This window comes from Camelus ferus, chromosome 14 (assembly GCF_009834535.1).
Source record: "Camelus ferus isolate YT-003-E chromosome 14, BCGSAC_Cfer_1.0, whole genome shotgun sequence".
NCBI lineage: Eukaryota > Metazoa > Chordata > Mammalia > Artiodactyla > Camelidae > Camelus > Camelus ferus.
The window spans coordinates 34,210,833-34,232,567 of record NC_045709.1 but is presented as its reverse complement, the minus strand read 5'-3'; the positions used below and the strand labels follow the sequence as shown (position 1 = coordinate 34,232,567).

At 34.7% G+C, this 21,735-nt stretch overlaps 1 protein-coding gene across 1 annotated transcript in view; it reads left to right on the top strand.

Moving 5' to 3' along the window:
• TM9SF2 (transmembrane 9 superfamily member 2) overlaps positions 1-21,735 on the top strand; it is a 52,456-nt gene that overhangs the window by 11,617 nt on the left and 19,104 nt on the right. Inside the window, exons 2-9 of the mRNA XM_006195200.2 lie at positions 2,216-2,283; positions 4,034-4,127; positions 8,856-8,983; positions 13,575-13,704; positions 16,371-16,495; positions 17,409-17,520; positions 18,697-18,776; positions 19,563-19,671. Of these exons, the coding sequence (XP_006195262.2) occupies positions 2,216-2,283; positions 4,034-4,127; positions 8,856-8,983; positions 13,575-13,704; positions 16,371-16,495; positions 17,409-17,520; positions 18,697-18,776; positions 19,563-19,671 (846 nt within the window). The remainder of the gene's footprint in view (positions 1-2,215; positions 2,284-4,033; positions 4,128-8,855; positions 8,984-13,574; positions 13,705-16,370; positions 16,496-17,408; positions 17,521-18,696; positions 18,777-19,562; positions 19,672-21,735) is intronic.

Genomic DNA, 21,735 nt, shown 5'->3' with positions numbered 1-21,735 from the left:
TCATTATCCTTTTAGCTAAAATGACCAATGATACGGTCTTGGATATTTTATACAAGGAGACACAGTTAAATTTTTTGTGTGTATTTGAGACAGTGTCGCCACTGAGTTATGTTTTTATTTGAGTACACCCTTAGGGATTTTGTATAATACTGTTTACAGTGCTATATGCAAAGACTAATGTCTTCCTTGTATAACATGAATATTAGATGAGCATTTTAGTGGATGAGCAGTGTAGTTTAGGTATTCCCTAATCTTAATATCATTAACTTTACTTGGCTTTATTTGTGTATTATTTATTTATTAACAAATACATAGCACTTCATGTACTAGGCAGTGTTTGAAGTACTTTACAAATGTTAACTCATTTAATTCTCATACTTCAGTGAGATAAATACTGTTATTCCCAGATAAAGAGACTGAAGCACTCATGAGGGAACCGAGATGTTAAATAGTTTGACCAAGTATATAAATGGTAGAAATGGGACTTGAACCCAGGCAGACTGGCCCAGAGTCTACTCTTGCCTGCTGGGTTTTGCTGTTTTTCCAGTGACAGTGTTTTTGTACATCAAATATATGGTCTCACATTCAGGGTATAAACCAGGCATAAAGGACTGCTGACAGCTCTAGTAAATGAGATCAAAATGGAAAATGTGGCTTTATGCCATTCCGGGTAGCCTCACAATCAGCGTCCAGAGGCAGCTGTAGTGATCTAACCCTATGAAAATACTTGGCCCAGGTAAACAGCTCCTGTGTAATTGTTTCTGGTTAGCACCAAAAGCACTTCAGAGCACAAATTACTTGCTGACTTTTTCAACTAAAGATTTCTGTCTTGAATAGGATTAAGCCTCTATTGGGAAAGTGGGTACATGGGCCATTTGGAACTTCAGATATACCTTGGAGAAATTTTGGGAGCTTCAATAGGAAGGTGTGGCTTTAAATTAATGCATATTTCCTACAGAGTTGATACAGCTTTTCTCTTTGTACCCCATTGCTGAATTTGATTTGGTCTTTGTGAATTTCTTCACGGTCACTACCTTTGTAGTTCAGCATTCTCAAATTGATCAAAGCAGTCCTCTAAAGTTAAACCATGTTGTCATTGTCCTTCTCCTGTTTGTTTAAGAGCATGAGATTGTATTTCTATTACAGATGATCTAGAAATTTCTTACCTATTTGGCAACATTTTTTTTAATGGTCCCATGGCGTTTATTTTAATAGCTAATTTACTGTCAACAGGCATACTGCAATATGTTTCTAGTTTTTTGTTAAAATGAACAAGTCTGCAGTGCAGTATACATTCTTGTACATGGTCTTCTGTGCACAGTTGATTGTATTTCTAGGGGATAAGTTCTCACAAGTAGGATTGCTGGGTGGAAAAATATATGTATTTTTAATTTAAGAAGATGCTGTTGGATTGCTTTCCAGAAGACTGTAGCCACTTCACATTTCAAATAGCCACAGGTGTTACAGCCTTTGCAAATTTTTGGCCAAGTTTAGTGGTGTCTCATATTCACTTTAATTGCAGATATGTCTCAAATTTATATCTCCAGATTTTTCTTTCTGAGTGCTATGATTGTTTATCCTTCTACACTTAGATATCTCAGAGTCACTTCAGACAAAACATGTCTGAAGACGAACTCATGATCTCTTCCCCCAAACCTAATTCTCTTCCACTGTCTGTTTTGTTTACTTGTCCACATCAGAAACTTAAGGCATCTTTCATCTTTACCTTCACATAAAACCCATCAAACTCCTATCAGAGTCATTCTTAAAATATTTCTTGGATGCCTCCATTTCTCTTATTCTTTTCACTGGCAGCATTTCTTGAATGCTGTGAGAATGTTTTAAAAAAGTGTTTAAAAATAAAAATTATTTTTGTGCTGCAGAATGAAATACTGCATTTGAAAACCAGATTTTTTTAAAGAGCATGTATATTGATGTGATGAATTATTTAACCTGTCTAATTTTTAAACAATTTTTACTTAACAAGGATTTAGAAAATATTGGAGACATTTGCAACTCTGAAATTTATTTTATTGTAATTTAGATACATATAAATCTACTTGGTGAATGGATTTATAAGGGAATTCTTTAAAGTGAGTTAGATATCATAACATTTCTCATTTTAAACATGTCAAATTCCTTTTTAACTCTAAGCATGACTTAAGTTTTGGTCTCCAGCTGTTTATATTCTGATTCTGTGTTTCCTCATTTTCAGGCTGAAATTGAACTGTTTGTGAACAGGCTTGACTCAGTGGAATCTGTTCTTCCTTATGAATATACAGCGTAAGTTTTTCAGCTTGGTTTTTATATAAAATTAAATGACATCAGAATTTGGTACATTTAGAACTTTATCTTCTCCACAATTATGAATAAATTCATATGCATTTAAGAAGTGTAGAGGGCCTGAAAACATTTTTAAAGGGGTATTTATTTCCAAGGTAGGGTTAAAAATGTGAGATGTGATTTTTTTATGTCACTTTGCAATAAAACAGAATCATCAACTAAAATAATGAATTTCCTTTTTTATCTGACTGGACAAATAGCCGTTTTGTTTTATTTAATTTTTTTGATTATTAAAAAACCCATACAGTTTTAAACAAAATTTTTATGTCCCACATTATCAGTCTCCAGAAGTAATGGCTTTATTTGCACCCCCTGCATTTTTCTTTGTGTATTCTAATGTACATAACCATTTACACATTTTGTCTTAAATAAAAGTAGGTTTATACATTTTATTTGTACCTTGTTTTTCTCACTGACTCTATGTGCATATCTTTCTCTGTTAATACACAGCTACCTCAGTCTTTTTAGTAGCTGTTTATTATTCCTTTGTAGAGATTTTATAGAGTCTGTGTATGATTTGCTGCACTAATCCTCTATTTATGAACGTTTGATCATTTCCATTTTTTGATATTATTAAAAATATATAATATCCTTTGTTCATTTGAGTTCTATCTACCATATTGGGTGTAAAATAAAATTCCTAAATTTTAGTTGGCATCTAAATTTCTCTGTTACCTAGGAGTTTTGAAAGAAAATACGTGTTTACTTTGGAAAAAAACACAGAAAAACAGTTTTAGACTATCCAACAAGAATCCATGTATCTAAACATGTGTGAGAAGAGAATACAACTTTCATGAATGGTTGGAGCATAATTTATATAACTACTGGACACTTAAATGCTTTTTCTAGTTTTTGTTTTGTTAAATAAACAAACATCTTTCCTTAAATCTTTGTGGGTATTCCTGGGAAATGGATCTCTTACATCCAGTAGTTGGAGAGTCTTCATTTAGGAACTTCTCAGCCCCAGTTTTTTATCACCCACGATTCATCTTCCTGTTAGGAATCTAACTAATCTGTAGTCATCACCTTGCTGGTCTTAAGTACTCCCATATCATTCTGTGGTAAACACAGAATTGCCCTTTAATATTCTATAGCAAAGCTGAAATTAGGCTGTAATGTTCAAACAAAACTTCGTGAAACTCTGGTTAGCAGTTCAAGGGAATTATAACAGAGAGAAGCTTACAGTCGACTGGTTATGGCTTCTCCACAACTCCCTGCTCTCAGAGAGCCTGTCTAGCCATGCTTTTCATGTTGGGATGTGTTGGCCAGTGTATCAGGGTGAGGCAGAAACCCATGTAAATTTGGCATATCTTCTTGAAGTGTCATTATTAAGTAAATGTTTGGATTAGAAAGTTATAACAAAAGATAAGTTATGCAGAATTACTTTAAAGAATAGGATATAAATTTATCATTGGAACGAACAAAAATAATGTGTCAGTTTAAAAATCCTATAATTTACATCTTAATAAAATTATTTAAAAATGGAAGCATTCTAAGGCATAATTTTCAGATTTTTTTTTTTTGTTTTGAAGAGATGTGGTACATGGAACTTGAAGTACAAATGTATTTCTTACCTAGCTGCAAGAGCTGTTGGCATGATCAGCACCTGATCTGTCCTCTAGATTGGCTAGGGGTGTGATATCTCCTTGTTTCCTTTTATGCTTAAAAACTTAAATATTCTTGCCCCCAGGTTTGATTTTTGCCAGGCATCAGAAGGAAAACGCCCATCTGAAAATCTTGGTCAGGTATTGTTCGGGGAAAGAATTGAACCATCACCATATAAGGTTTGTATTCAGTGTTATATAAAAGTTATTTAGTTACATCTTTTTTCTTTTTCCCCCCACCTTACAGAAAAGCCTGAAATAACTTAGTTCTCATAGATAAGAAGGAATTCACTTCTCTTTTGCACCCTGGAATAATTTGATTCTTAAAGTCACTATTTAGGAGGATCCCTCCCCTTTTCACAATGTGTCATGGATAAGTTTATGTTAATTCATATAGTCAGTATCACAAGTAATGAGGTGGTGGCCAAAAGGATAGTGCTTAGGCCTCCAGCCTCACCTTACAGGGGGGCCTGGAACCCAGCCTTCAGGCGTGAAGAGTTGCCCCAGCTGCTCCATTGCTCCTCCCTCTCTAGGAGCGGTATCCCTAGATTTTCTCAGTTAGCCAGTACAGCAGAACTTCGGCTTTCCCATTGTGTTTTGCGGAAGCTAACATTTCTGGTTTGACCACTGAAAGTATATTTGGAACATCTTTGATACATTTTTAGGACATCACTTAAACCAAGCTAAGCACAGTGTAAGGTACTCTCTTCAATATATGCACTTGATCATCACCCAGAATTACTCTGCCTTTTAAATCTATTATATTTTAAGCCTGTTATCCTTCTGAATTTCATAGTCTCCTGTTCATTTTATATCTGCTCTCCTGCTACGCAAAGAATATTGGGCATCTCTTTTAGAAAAATTAAACTAGTTTCTTACAATAATAATGTATCAATAATATATATAAAAATAAATGGTACAGAAGAATATAAAATGAAAAGTAAGTTTCTCTTCCTCCCTGTTCCAAATTAGTTTCTTGTTAATCTTTCCTGAAATTTTCCATGTACTTACAAGCATATAAAAATAGAATTAAATGTGCATATTTATGATTTAACGTATTCTGCACTGTGCATTTTTCTTTAACTCTGCCTTGGGCATCTGTCCATGTGAGCACATTCACTTTATCTATCTATCTATCTATCTATCTATCTATCTATCTATCTATTTTGAACACTTAATGACTTTAACTTGACCCCAAGTTTTATTCCCTAGCCTTACAGCTCCTTCTCCTGGTGTCACATCCTTCTCTTCTGTGACCTTGTGATTAGCCGCCTTCCCTGCTTTCTCACTAAGCACCACCATCTATCTCCCTTGGCACTTATTACACTGAGCATCTGTCCAGCAAATCCCCAATCCTAGATTAGTCCCACTAACACTTTTACTCCAAAACTATATCTATACTGTGAAGCACTGGGGGGAAGACGTGTAAATGTATAAATTTAATTCACTACAAGTTTATAGTTTTCAGCCATAAGTATGTCCTCTTAGAATATTTTAATTTGAGATTTTCTACCCTAAAGATACCAGAAATTTAAGAAATTTTTCAAAAGTAGTAGATTTGGAGGAGTAATGAGATTAAGTCACTGGGAAAGAAGAAGCTCAGAGGCTATGGATATGAGTGATGTTGAGCAGGGCAAGAATATTGTGTAATGTCTCCATGATGTGTATTGTGAAAGATTCCTTTGGAAATTACTGCATTCTTTTATAGCAGGGGGTTATTTTCAGGCATATTTATTAAATTATATAACTACCTTGAAATTGTCCTGTGGTGTCTCAGCCCCATCTTTCTGTTTGTTTATGCTTTGGCCTTATGAAATAATGGACGGTGAGAAGAGCATCAGTAACACCTCCAGTGAACTTGAGAGACAGCAGGATCCTCTAGCAGTAAACAGCAAAATATTCAAATCCATGGAGAAGCTGTGTCACTTTGATGCAGACTTTAAAGGCTAATTAATTCTTTAGTAGGATCTCATTCAGGGTACATTTGTTTATATATAACTATGCTTATGCAAAAGACCTTTCTTTTAGGCGTAGTGCTTTTCAGATTTAATTTTGTTCTAGGAGTTGAGGCAAAATAGAAGAACAGTGGACTGTTTTAAAATGGAGAAAGAATGTGCACCTAATACTTACCATGAATTTTCTAGAATTTCTTAGGATCAAGATTTGTGCTAAAACAAATTCTTTAAGCCCCAAGCTTAAAGAGACAGAGCAAGCATTTCTTAAGACCAAAGCATAGGTTAATAGAAACACGGGGCTAAGATATCAGATTTCTTTTCCCAAGCCAGCCTTGAATGTATTGACATATTTTTCAGTATTGATTCTTTGTTGTTTATTTTCAAAGAAATTTGCCATTGTTTAGATCTGCAGTAAACAACTGGTAACAACCAGCAACAAAACAAAACCCCAGATCTGCTTTGCCATCTTTTATCTATGACTTTTGTTGGGGTCAGGAAAAAGCAATGCAAGACAGTGTGTGCATTATGTGAAGCTGGAGCCACATATCATAAAATCTCAAGTCTAACCACTCATATTCATTTATTCATTCACTCAGTTAACACAACTACCGAATGCCTTTCACATGCTAGGCACTGTGGCAGGTGTGGGATACAGCAGTGAACAGACAGAAATCTCTGTCCTAGTGCAACTTGTATTCTAATGGGGACAAGGAAACAAAATGAATTACTGAAATATATAGTGTGTCAGTTGCTACTGAAATAACTACTGAAGATAAATCAGGGAAGATGGATGGAGAATTTGCAGTTTTAAATAGGTCAGAGAAAGTCTCATCTGAGAAGGTGACATTTGAGCAAAAGACCTGAAGCAAGTAGGGGAGTGAGCCATGAGAGTATCTGGGGGTGGGGGGAGGGTGTTCTAGGGGAAGAGAGCAGCAAAAGCAAGGGTCCTGAGATGTATTCAGGATACAGAAAAAACTGCTGTGATTCAAGCAGGTGAGCAAGATAGAGAATAGTAGGAAATGAGGGCAAAGAAGTATTGGGACCACATCATATAGTGACTGACAGGCCATTTTAAAGACTTTGACCTGTATATCTGGACAAGGTGGTTAGCATCAAGGGGATTTGGGTATGCTTAGATTTTAACAGGATCACCAGGGCTGCTGTGTTGTGAATGAACCCTGGGAGAACAAGGAGGGAAGCTAGGAGACCGTTTAGGGGGGCTCTTGTGATCAGTCATGAAAATATGTATCACTTGATGGTGACTCAGACCATTAGGGTAAGGGGTAGGGGTTGTGAAGTGGTCAGAATCTTAGAAACTGGCTGTATTTTGAAGGTGGGGCCAACAGAGTTTGCTGAGGGGTGAGAACTGGGGTGTGGAGCTTGTTTTCTAAGATGGAAAGTCTGAGAGAAGAGCATGTTTGGAGAGAACAGGGCAGAGTTAGTTTTGACATAATGTGTGTTGTTCACTAGACATCCAAGTGGGGATGTTAAGTTGACAGTCGAAGGTGTGTATGGAGTGTGGAGAGGGGGTTCAGCCTAGAAATGTGTATTTGAGAATCATTAGTGTGTAGGTGATATTTAAAGCCAGGAATTGATGAGATCCCCAAGGGCGTGGTACAAATAGTGAACAGAAGAATTCCGAGGACTGAGCCTTTGCGCAATTGATGTTAATCGGTCAGGTAGACATAGAGGAGCCAGCAAAGGAGACTCCTTCATAGGGTTACTGGGAGGGTTACATGAGGTAATAAATAAGTGTTTATTGTCATGATTAGATGTCATCTTTAGGTTTGCTCTTTTCCTTCACAATTGAACACACAGTTGACTTGCCTAAACCCAATAAGCACTGGATTGAGGTGTAAGATTTGCCACTTTTGATGTAACTAAAAATGTCTTTCTCTGCATTGAGTTTGACACTTATTCCTTAGTATGTATACTTTTTCTTTTTCATTTCCTGCTTTTTAAAATGGAACCTGTAAGTTTCATATAAGATTTAAAATATTAAATATTTACACAGATACTGCTATATTTACAGAAGTAGCAACGTGGCCAAAATGAAACTGTTGGCTGACAGGTGGCAGCAGTGGGCTACGCTTGGTACATTGGTTTGTCAGCTGATGCATAGAAACTGGTTTAGGGATTTTAATGAGTAATGTATAAAAGAATGGATTACTTTGAAGTGAAATATACACAAGTTGGTTTTTGTACTCCCTGTAATAAAGTTTGAATTTATTAAATGATGTATTGGACTATATATAATTATATTATGAACTGTATATATAGTTAATAAATTTCTGTAGTTTTTAAACTTTTGTTTAAAAATTATCAAATTTTGTTCAACTTTACCATTTGTTTCAACTTTATTATTACATAACATCCTGAAAATTGACAGTCTTTTCAAATGTGAGTAAAAAGAATCAATGTTTATTCTGATTCTAGACATCCAGATTTGACTTTTGCTTGTCATCACAGTCTGTTATTCACTGCTGAATCTCCATCGCCTGCATAGGGGACACTTAACAAATATCCACTGAATGACTATATAGACTTAAAAACTTGTCTGTTTATTACTAGAGTGCCTTCAAATCTGTAATTTCCAAAACATTGTGAGGGGACATTACTGTGGGAAGACTGATGTTGTTTTATTCTACATGTAGGTTTTTTTCCCTCCTAGGACTCATTTATACTTAAAAGATGTGTAGAATGAAATTATCAAAAATAAAAATAAAAACTGTTACTTATCAAAAGAAAAACTGATGACTTTAAGTTTTTAGAGAAACAGAATAATATTGAAATTAAAATCTCATTGAGCTTTGAGGAATTTAAAAATGTTTATTATCAGTATTAATGCATTTAAGTAATTTAATGAGACCAGTGATTTTACTGTATTTATGTCATATATGTAAAGGACCTGGATGTTTTTTCTTAATTTTCTTTCTACTTTATTTTAATACAGTTTTCATTTAATAAAGAGGAGACCTGTAAGCTTGTTTGTACAAAAACATACCATACAGAGAAAGCTGAAGACAAACAGAAGTTAGAATTCTTGAAAAAAAGCATGTTACTGAATTATCAACATCACTGGTGAGAAATGGAGATTTGGGATTTGGGGCTTTTCCTTTTCAGGATGAAACCTGTTTCATTGAATGCATAAATTGACTATAAAATATAACAAGTTAATTTATTCCCTATTTTTGTTATTAGTAATAATATGAAGTAGTGACTTACTTGCCAGAGGATTACCAAGGTAGGTTGACAGGTTAAAGGACTATTGTTTAACGGTGCTTATTTAGACTACTGTGATGTCTGGTACCTGTTTTGGTACATGGACTTGGTACCTAGAGCACTAATTTTATTCATATGTGTTTAAAAGGAGCATATTTATGCTTTGGGGAAAGCACCTGGATCAGTCTTCTAGAAAATGCCACTATTTTATACTTGTAGGCCATGAAAAGACCATAGGAAAACAAAATTTAACTTTAGTTTGGTGTTTGAGAAATAGCATGTACTTCATATAAAAATACTTGTATTTTGTGATCTGTTAATTTTGCCTACAAATGCCTGTATTCTGTGGTGGTCATGGTTTACATATGCTTTACCTCTTCCAAAACTGTAAGGTGCTGGAGGTGGTGAACAGGAAGACTGTCTTCATATACTTCCTCTTGAGTGTCTGTCATGTCACTGTGTCAGACTGACCCATTTGCCCTCACTCAGGGAGGTTAGGAGCCATTGATCTCAGACCTCATTTGGACATGACCAGATCCTGTGGCTCAGATAGTATGGTTAGAACATCTCATACCCTCTTGCCTCCTTAGATCTTCCCCATCCTCCCCTCTATACACACAGAACAAAAAGTCCTAGAGAGGGACAGCCTTGGGTCACATGCCTATTCGTGAACTAGTCTGCCATTAGGGGGATTCACTCTGATTGGCCAGACCTGGGTGGTATACCCCTGAACCACATAGAAAGGTGAGAAGGAAAGGAACTTCCCATTACACTTGTGTCAGCGTCTTTCTCATCTGACCCTCAGTGCAAACAGGAACTTGAAAGTCTCCTTCATCTCCTCATTTCTTTGGTTTTTGGTAAGCCAAGAGCTTTTTTCCTCTAAGCTACTGTGAGAATACTACTTAATTGCTGAGTTAATGTAGCTTGGGATATATTTGCTTATTCATAAGTAATTGAAAAGTTTCCCTTGGTGTTTTCTCTTTGCATCAAATTGTTGTTTCCAGCCTTCAGAACCATATTTAAGGCTCAGTCCTTAAATTTTCATATTCGCCCTGACAACCTCTGTTTACTCTGACAGCTGCTTTTTTGTTGACTGAATGAAAGAAATGACTCTCAAGGCCTATGGGTGATTTTTAGCTCTCTCTTCTACCCTCTGCTCTTAGAATACTGTTTAGAGTCTTGCTCCTAAAGGTAATAGAAGCAGCTCTTCTTCAGTAGCTTCCAGACAGTGTATATAGTACTTAAAGAAATTATAACTGATTTACGATGCAATTAACATAGGTATTGTTTTGATCCCAAGATGCTTAATAACAAGAAGAATAAATAATTTAAAATAGTTTACAAAGTGAGAAAGCATTTGATAGTAAAACTTACTAAACAGTTTGTGATAGGTGTATCAGTTGCCAACTTAAAACTGTTCTGCCTAAAAAAGTAAACTGGAAGAGTGCTGGTGAATAGTGATTTTTTTTTGTTGAATCAGAGAAGTTTATGATCTCAAGTCTGAATCCATTAACAAAAAATCTAAGCCATATCTACAGATATACAATCTTGTAATTCTAAGCAATGGGCTTTAGTCCTTAAATCAGTTTATTACACATTTGGAAAATGTTGATTCCTGTTGAAGAATTTATGTGAACCACTAGTTGAGTATATTTCTGTCCATGACTTACTTCAGAAATTTTTACTGTGAAACTTGATTTTAAGTATAGATAGCAGAGTTGACAGAGATAAAATAGCATAAATCTTTAGAAATCTGAAAGATCTTTAAAAAATAATAGTATTCTGTTACGGAATTTTATTGTGAATGTAGCACATCTTATTAACCTTTGTGATAAGACATTTTGGAGAGAACTTCATTGTTTTCTAAATTACGAATTACACAACTGTGGAAAAAAAAAAAGCAGTGAAGGAAAATACTAAATAAAATAAGAGTTTTCTACTACCCTTAGCTTCTTTAATATTGGTCCCCAAAGGTAGCACTATTATTTCTCAGGTATATTTCTCAATTTTCCATGCATATGCAGGTATATAAAAGAGTACCTTTTAAAATAACAACTGAAATATTGTACACATTATTCTGCAAATTGATCATTTTGTTTAAGAAAATAGGGGCACTTTTCCATGTAAAGCACATCTGTAGATCCACATCTACCTCATTCTTTTCGTAATTAGCTAGCATTCCGTGGCATAAATGAAGTGTAATTTTTCTCCCCTTAACATTTTAACTATACTACCTTTTGAATGATTAAAAAAACTGATTATTAGTATACCAACTCATTATTCTCCTTATAGAGAAGTCAGTTAATTAGCTGTAGTTAATTTGCATATCTAAATTGTTGAATACTTTTAATTCTTATTTGGGACTTCAGAATGTAATTTGAGGATGATCTTGGCTTACTCTGTCAATAACCTAAGCTACTTCTTGATCCTTGAGACTGACTAATGTTTTGATACCAGGACGAGACACTTGAATTCCCTATACTCTGCATGGTTTGTGATTATACTGTTTGCCTAAGTTTCCAAGTCTTTGTGACATTTTATTTATAAAAGTAAAATTTATCTATCTAGTTATCAAAGTACTCAAGTTTTTTGAGTATCACAGAACCACTGGACTCTAGCTTTTTGGACAGAAAGGGGTCTTTGAAGATATTTTAGTCTAGTGAGTTCCAATCCTGGATCCCACTACGCTAGCATAGGGGAATGATGTGCTGTTTTCAAAAATTCAAAATCCTAATGGATATTAAAAATTAACTTATGTTAAAAGTACATAAAATAAACTAAATGCCAAGTTTCTTTTCTTTTGGCTACAATTTTTTGAGTGTATTGGAGCAACATGGGTTATTCCATTCTGATCAGAGACTCTAGAAATTAATTTATTGAGAAAATGAGTTATTAATAAATGAAGCTTGATTGATAGAAGTGTTTCAGATGGCGCCCATGGAGGTAGAGGGAAATAATTGGGAGTCCTTAATGTTGAAAAAAAAAATTGGGGCCAGTCATTTGACCTTTAACCTTTGAGTCCTCTTCTTAACATTTTTTTCACTGTATCAGATTGAAAATAGGATTTTTAATGTTTTTGGTATTTTGAATTCCAATAACTGTTCCTCCCCAGCTTAGCAAGACAGTAATTGAAAATTACATTCTTTAATTTTTTTTACTTTTATTTCCAAGGGTTAGTATTTTTTTTTTTTTTCGATGTTACTCACCAGGAAAAGGTTATTATGTTAAGGCATTATATAAATGATAAATTTTGGGTGTTCACCTTAAAAAAAACCTAAATTACCCCTTAATTTCTCATTTTATAACTAACACTATAATTTTATGTAGTACTTTCTCTATGATAGCATAAAGATATTATAATTAATTGCTAGTTTATGTTCATTGATTGAACGTCATTGTCTATCTAGAAAAGCAATTAACTGATTCTTGATGTCTCCAGAAAATCCACATTATTTATATTGTATAGCACGGTTTTCATGCTTCTAATATTTTATAGTCTTCTTGTGAACTACTAGCCTGTTGGTTATAATAATAAACAATGTAAGTGTTGGTGATTCTAAAATTTAGTACATTGGGTACTATTAAATAGCATTTAAGTGTGACGAGACATGTTTTATTAGGTCGTTAATGTATGCCTTGGGTGAATATAGAATCATAATTTTACTTCCTAAGGCATACATTAATTAACAAATAAAACATACCCTGGAGTGTTGTCTTATGACTGTAATACAGCTAGTATATTTTTAGTGATTTTTTTTTTTTTGTATCCTGTGGTGTGTTCTGGGCATAAGGGACCCCATGCTCAGATTTTAATGTAGTTATACAGCACTACAGAACTTTATTCTTTACTTTTATCTTTTAAAAAAAAAAGTTTCTTTTCATTATAGAACTTGAAAGATTTCTTTCTGTGACTTTGTAACAGCATTTCTTTTAGACATAGGTTGAATTTACAGTTTTAATAGATGATACTATAATTTTCACTTCTTCACCTGTCCCTTAAGTTGAATACTGTCCCATATCTTGAAGTTATATTCGTCTCCTTTTTATTGCATTACCTGAGTAATAAAAGGCATTTGTTTTTATGCTCTTCCATGAACTGTTCCCAAGTAACTAAATATATTGCTTCACACCTATTTGGTGCTTTTAAGTGTTCCACTGGTAAATTGTGCTTAGGTATCTAGATAATGATATTGTTAAATTAACAATTGCAATAAATTAATTTATAAAACTCTCTTTCAAAGAAGCTATAAAGTTTTTTTTCCTCACAACAGGGTGGCAGGTGTTGACATAATACTATTACTTATGAAGTAACCACATTTTATCAAAATTCTTTGATAATAGGTTTGACATTTTGAGGCATTTAAATTTTACAAAGTGATGACACAGATTTGCAGAGTAATTCTTAGCTGTGTTTGGTGATTTCTAACTTTACTTTTATTTCTGTGTGTAGGATTGTGGATAATATGCCTGTAACATGGTGTTACGATGTTGAAGATGGTCAGAGATTTTGTAATCCTGGATTTCCTATTGGCTGTTACATTACAGATAAAGGCCATGCAAAAGATGCTTGTGTTATTAATGTAAGTTCGTGATAAACTAACTCTGCTACTTTTAAAAATACAGCTTTTTGGTAGAAGGAGTCAGTCTAAATCTGGACAAATAAATGTGGACAAAAATTGTTAATTCATTGAATGCATACTATTCAGATATTCTGAAGGACAACTACTTAGATCTTTAAACTTAAGCCAGATTAACAATTTATAAGTCTAGAGCTAAAATAATTGAGAATGAATTCAACATTTACTGGCAGTATCTCTTTTATGCTAAACACTATGCTTTGGGCTAGGACTTGTATGTTCTGACTCTATTTAAAAGTTAGATTCATAAATCTTAACATACTAAAAAAATGTTCATAGTGGACTGCCAAAAAGACCTCATTGTAAGTCCATGAAAAGTGTATTGTGAATTTCAAAATTAGTTCATAAATTATTGTATTGCAAAAGTTTGGCGTTATACCTTTTCCAAAAGGTATCAATCTTTGAGGCCATTCTTTTATAATTAAACAAAATAAAGTGAAGATATTCGTTTAGAAAGTAATTTAAATTATTGGTATATATATTACATTTTGTATAATTAGGTCAACCTGATTTAATCTCTTAATGAATGGTAGAAGTTAGCATGAACTCAATCATGAAACTGGCTATATTGGTTAATACTTTTCTGAGAGTTGACCACTGACTCTTGAATAATTTAGGTTATTGGTTTATTCTAAAGTTTTAAACTTCCATGGAAAAAAAGTATTCAAGTGTATAGCATTTAGCATGCTCATAACATGTAATATTTTTAAATGTGTTACTTTTATCATAAAGGAAAAGCTAGACAATACTAGATGTGTTCTCAGGTACTTTTACAGTTTTATGGAAGAATTAAAACATTGAAGAAGTAGAATTTGTAACTCTACCAGTTAGTTTTGGCTTATAAAGAGTTTAAGCTTATGGAGACAAAACCCTCCCAGACTTCAGGCAGTACTGCAAAGCTACAGTCATCAAAACAGCATGGTTTTGGCACAGAAACAGGCATATGAATCAATGGAACAGAATAGAGCCCAGAAATAAACCCACATGCCTACAGTCAATTAATCTTCGACAAAGGAGGCAAGAGTATACAATGGAGAAAAGACAGTCTCTTCGGCAAGTGGTGTTGGGAAAGCTGGACAGCCACATATAAATCAGTGAAGTTAGAACACTCTCTCACACCATACACAAACTCAAAATGGCTTAAAGACTTAAATGTAGGGTATGATACCATAAAACTCCTAGAAGAGAACATAGGCAAAACAATTCTCTGACATAAATTGTAGCGGTGTTTTCTTAAGTCAGTCTCCCAAGGCAATAGAAATAAAAGCAAAAATAAACAAATGGGACTTAATCAAACTTAGTTTTTGCACAACAAAGGAAACCCTAGACAAAACAAAAAGACAACTTATGGACTAGGAGAAGATATTTGCAAATGATGCAACCAACAAGGGATTAATTTCCAAAATACACAAACAGCTCATATAGCTGAATAACAAAAAAACAAACAACCCAGTCAAAAAATAGGCAGAAGACCTCAACAGACGTTTCTCCAAAGAAGACATACAAATGGCCAATAGGCACATGAAAAGGTACTCAGCATAAAAAACTAATTATTAGAGAAATGCAAATCAAAACTACAGTGAGGTATCATCTCACACTGGTCAGAACAGCCATCATCAAAAAATCTACAAATAATGCTGGAGAGAGTGTGGAGAAAAGGGAATCCACCTACATTGTTAGTCAGAATGTAACTTGGTGCAGCCACTATGGAAAACAGTATAAAGTTTCCTTAAAAAACTAAACATTGAGTTACCATATGATCCAGCAGTGCTACTCCAGCACATATATCTGGAAAAGATGAAAACTTAATTCAGAAAGATATGTGCACCTCACTGTTCTTAGCAGCACTGTTTCCAATAGCCAAGACATGGAAGCAACCTAAATGTGCAACAGCAGATGAATGGATAAAGAAGTTGTGGGGTGTGTACACACACACACACACACACACACACACACACACACACACACACACACACACACACGATGGAATACTACTCAGCCATAAAAAAAGAATGAAACAGTGCCTTTGCAGCAACATGGATGAACCTAGAGATTATCATACTAAATAAAGTCAGTCATACAGAAGAACAAATACATGCTATCACTTATACATGGAATCTAAAAAATGATACAGATGAGCTTATTTATAAAACAGAAACAGACTCACAGACATAGAAAACAAACTTATGGTTACCAAAGGGGAAAGGTGGGTGGTGGGGGAAAGGGATATATTAGGAGTTTGGGATTTGCAGATACAAACTACTATTTACAAAACATATAAACAATAAGGTCCTGCTGTATAGCACAGGAAACTATATTCAGTATCTTGTAATAACCTATAACAAAAAAGAATATGAAAGAGACTGTATGTATATATTTGTATAACTGAATCACTTTGCTGTACACCAGAAACTAACAATGTTGTAAATCAACTATACTTCAATTTAAAAAAAAAAAAGAATTTAAGCTCTAAACTTACACATTTTTATGGGAAAGGATTAAAATTCTGTCCAAGTTCAAATTTTCCTACTTGTTGTGGCTTAAAGTTTTATGTTTTGACTCTTTTATAGCCAGTTTTCTACCATTTAACTTTAAGTTCTATTCCACAGTCAGAATTCCACGAAAGAGATACATTTTACATCTTCAACCATGTTGACATCAAAATATACTATCATGTTGTTGAAACCGGGTCCATGGGAGCAAGATTAGTGGCTGCTAAACTTGAACCAAAAAGGTAACTATACAATAGATAAAAATAAATGTAACAGCAAGTGAAACTTAGACCCAAAGAATAAATATTTGGGGCCAAATTAAGTTTTTCCTTAATTAGTATTCTGGCATATAATTAGATATTTTAATTGATTTTACTAAAACTCCCTTTAGTATGACTTGTTATTGAGTTATGGGTTGTCCAGAGAAACCATACAATTTTCCTGTCACAATAAGGAATCAGACTAAGGTGACTTTTTGTTTTGTTTTTCAGTCAGTTTTTGACAGCTTTTTCATGTCAGCTTGGAGTGGAGAACATGAGTGGTTAGGACAGTGTCCCCTTTTATAGTGAAAAAGCATTGCCTCAGATATTTGCAACTTGACCTCTCATCAGAGGCCCAAATGAGCTGATTAGTGTGTTATTTCAAAAGTCTCCATGCAGTGTTAAATTCCAGTATGTGACAAGTCGTTTCTTGAAAAGGCATCTCTTCAAAGTGTCAGCTTTTTTAGTGTGAAGTACCTATCAGTGATTTGTGAGATCCTTTTTTGATTATTTTTTTTCCATGACTTTCTCACCCCTCAATTGCTTTAGCCATTTTCTCTTGCCTCTAGTGGTAAAGAAATGCATGCCATAGTAAGACGGTGGCTAATTTAAACTGCCTCAGTGTTTGTTTTGTTTTGATTTCTTTGAAGATTATTTAATACTCTTCAAGTAATATTTTCAAGTTTGTTTCTAATTTTGTTTAAAAATTTTGTACACATACTTATAACTAAGCCCTTTATTTATATGAAGTAAATATTTGTACTATTCATTGGGACATGAATCACTTTTGACTGTTAGCAGCATTGTGAAATATGTACAAAATCTCTAACCTTTACTTTACCCCATTTTGAAAAACTAATGTATCAGCATCTTACCAAAATGTTTCTTCCCACAGCTTCAAACATACCCATATAGATAAACCAGACTGCTCTGGACCCCCCATGGATATAAGTAACAAGGCTTCTGGGGAGATCAAAATTGCCTATACTTACTCTGTTAGCTTCCAGGTGAGTGTGTTTTTATCTTTAGTATAACTCAGAAACTGATTTTAAATTCATATTACTTAAACTAATTAAACATGTTAATGATTAAACTTGTCAAATAGATAAGCTTTTAATGAGCTGATTTTTGGAATAGTTTATCAGTGTACCAGACAACATGATCATACTCAAAACTAAGTCTTCATTTAAATAAGTTTAGGGAATTAGAGAACTGAGCCTCATTAAGTGTTAAGCCATAAGAGATACAAACAAGACAGAAGATAGAAAATAGGCATAGGGTATGAAAATGTCAAAGATGTACAACAGGAATTTGGGAAAAAAACACCACTTTTAAAATCAGAATTTGAATATAAGCTTAAATGGAGAATTTCCTGATGGTAGATTATCTGTATAGGTTCTTAGGGAATTCAAGGGAGAGTTTTCTAAGGAGGAAAGTAAAAGTTCATTTTATGAGAATCTTGGGCAATATTCCACCTCTATTTTTAATAAACTATCTTGGCAATTCAGTGTAGTTGTAACATTTACTATCCCCATATAGTGTGTAATTTTGCAAGCCTAGCACAGTAAATAGTACATATTTCTTTCTAGATATTAAGAGCTCAGTGTGGGTGACGCCTGCAAGATGCTCAGGGTACCTAGGTTATGACTCTGGTCTGGTTAGGTGTGTCTCATAGGTATAAACAGGTAGCATCAAAGAGAATAAAGAATAAACTATTCCATTTGATTTTCTGAAAAAATTAAATACAACTCTAAATATTGACATTTAGAATGAGCCTTTGCTAATTTAACATTTAAAGGAAAAGACCTTTAAAAATACAAGTAACTGTGTGCTTTAAAGGACTGTTACTATTTTTATTTACTGTTTAGGTTCATCTTGATTTTCCTGAGACTTGAGTAAATCTAGCTCCATGAATCCCATGACTAACCCAAGTTATAATGAGAAATTACATTTCTTTTGGGGGGGTGATTAAGTTTATTTACTTATTTTTAATGGAGACACTAGGGATCGAACCCAGGACCTCATGCATGCTAAGCACATGCTCTACCACTAAGCTATCCCCTACCCCCAAGGAATTGCATTTCTTGACTGACTAGAACGTTAAGCTGTGAATGGAAGTTCTGGACTCTTAGTACACTTTGTTAGCAAATTCTTCTTTAAAGAGTTTTTTTTAATCCCTCTAGGAAGATAAACATATCAGGTGGGCATCTAGATGGGACTACATCCTGGAATCTATGCCTCATACCCACATTCAGTGGTTTAGGTAAGAGTATATAGAGTTAATCTCCTTTATGCTCTGTTCTTACTCTCTTCTCTGTCCCTTTGAATATTTCATTCACTCTCTAGTTTTCTCCAGGTATTCAAAAGGCTGAGCTCTTAAATTGGATAGACTTGGGTTCAGTCCTGGCTTTCAGGCACTGGTTGTGAGTCAGGCTGTACACCCAGTTTCTCAGAGTCCATTTCTTTATCCAGAAATAACTTGTCTCATGGGACTGTTCTGAAGCTTCAAGGAGGTAATGAAACAGAGCATTTGAGCTCCTTACCTGGCATGGAAGCTGCTGTGGCATTTACGATGTTTATTATTCTTACTCTCTCTTCAAATCATGACCCAAGGCTTTTATTTAGAAAGCTGTTCATGGTGCTATCACTCTCCTTTTCCTACTTTGCTGACTAATCTTTTTGACACTCATTTAACTCCTAAGTAACTTTGTTTTTCAGTAGATTTCTTGAAGGCACAGGCCAGTCCATTGTTGATCCTTGGCAGCTTATGTTGCCCTGATTCAGGCACAGTGGTTGTTTAATAATGTTGACCATGGACAGAGAGAATTCTAGTTCTCAACAGATCACAAAATTATGAGTATATAAAGTTATGTATCCTCTATAAAGCCACATAGCAGAACACAGTTCATTGAATTTGTTGCATTTCAGGTCAGATTTTTTAATTTGGTTAATGTTTCAATGTTATTCAATAAACAGTTTTTAAAAAAGACTTATGCTGTTCTGAAGGTTAAGCTACTGCAGATTAATCCTGACATACTTATTTCTATAGCATCATGAATTCCCTGGTCATTGTCCTCTTCTTGTCTGGAATGGTGGCTATGATTATGCTACGGACGCTGCACAAAGATATTGCCAGATACAATCAGATGGATTCTACGGTGAGTGAAACATCTGAACTATTCTTTGGTCTACCAAGGGTAGTCTTTATTTTTTCTTTGGAAAAAATTTAAATTTTAAAACATTCTTCTCAAAAGTTACCCTGAATTCACATTTTCATATAAGAAAATGATCCTTAAGAATTGGTATTCTGGAGAAATTTAGTGACCCCACCTTTCAGAGCTGAACTGTTCACAGCCTCATCTGTGGAATGGGTGCAGGTGCACAGCTCCAGCTCTGTCTGCTCTTTTCACGTATGTGCCATCAACTCTCTCAGTCTCTGTTTCCAGCATACACTCAGTTTGTGAAGCAGCAAAGATGAATGGAAACTCCAAAGCAATTTTTATTTGTGTCTATGTTTAATTTTTTCAAATTAATTTTAACTGAATTTCTTTCAGCCTTCTGGTGTATTCAAGGTAATTTAATGTCTCAACTTCATTTATTCTCATTTTAAGTTGCATAATGTTATATACTTTATACTTTTTCATTTTATAGCAGTTCTTTAACAGAATTTCCCCAAGAATCAGTGACTTGTAATGAATACTTAAAACTGAGATTTTCATTGTTTTCTCTTCCCCAGCTTCTTAGCATTCCCCCCCCAATCTTTCTGTCCTGTTCAAATTAGAAAAAAGAACATATTAATGTTTAGAAACTTTTTAGCAATTACACCCTACAGTTTCTTTTCATAATACTCTTCATAATTGGCGATTCCGAATCATTGCTGAATTAATGGAATTTTTTTCTTAATTTGTACACAGGTGCCTTGGGAGTCGGGGCAGGGCAGCCTTATTTCCAATCTTGCTCCCGTTCTTTTCCTCCTGCCAGTCTCACCATAGCATTCAAGAGATCTGTTCAGACGCGTCAGGTCATTTCACTCCCGGTCACAGCCCCTCAGTGAGTTCCATAATACTCAGTGAAAGCCAGAGTCTTTACAGTGGCCAGTAAGGCTCTGCGGTGGCACTTCGAGCTCTGCTCCAGCCATGCTGACACATCGAGCAGGTTCCTACTCCCAGCCTTCACACTTGCTTTCTTCTTTTCCTGCAGTCTTTTGTCCTTCAGATGGCTCCCTCATGACCTTCTGGTCTTTACTGAGATATGGTCTTCCCAGTGAGACCTTCCTCACCATCCCATTAAAATTACATCCTCCCCACCCCATCCCACACCCCACATCCATACTTCCTAATTTTTCTCTATAGCACTTGTCACCATCTAATATACTATTTATTTTACTTATTTTATTTATTGTGCCCCTTTCCAGTGAGAACATGTGCTTATGAGAAGAGGAATTTTTCTGTTATACTCACTGTGGTATCTCTGGTGTTTTAAACAGTGCCAAGCATGTAGTTGGTATTCGACAAATACTTGCTGAATGAATGAATAAATAAATTAGTCCTTGATGAACCAGGCTTGATGCATTGCTGGGTTTATGATAGGTAAAAAGGGTATTCAGGGACTCCCCCAACTCCAACCCCATCCCCCTAAAAGTGAGCTGAGGCCAGAGTAGGAAGCAATGCAAGCACAAGAGGCAGTTCTTCTTTGGGTCAGTTCTTATATCAGGTCTTTAACCAAGTGGGAGGTTAAACTTTGAGTCAGTGGTGAACCTCAGTCTCTCCTATATTAAGCCTGGAGGGGGAATTCTTAAGGGGAATTCTGAAGGGGGGAAAAATCATTCTAGGTTGGTAAATGCCTTCTGATTCTCTGCAGAATCAAGTAGAAATCCTTTGAAGCAAAGTTTCCCAAATTTGGGTTAGCAGAATTCACCCCATTTACGGTCAGTAAAAAATGGTATATTAATCAGAAATTTACAAAATTTTACAATGAACTACAAATTTAGTCCTGGTCCCAAAGATTTCAGATATTAGGACTATTAGTTACAGAGTATAAGATATCTGAAAAACAACTAGGATTTTCAAGCACAGATAAAAGATAAGAATCCATAGATAAAGGACACACATTATATCCCAAGTGGAATAAATAAAATGAAATCCACACCTAGATCAACTGGGAAAAACCACAGAACACCAGAGAAAGGAGAAGATCTTGGAATCAGCCAGAGGGAAAAAAGA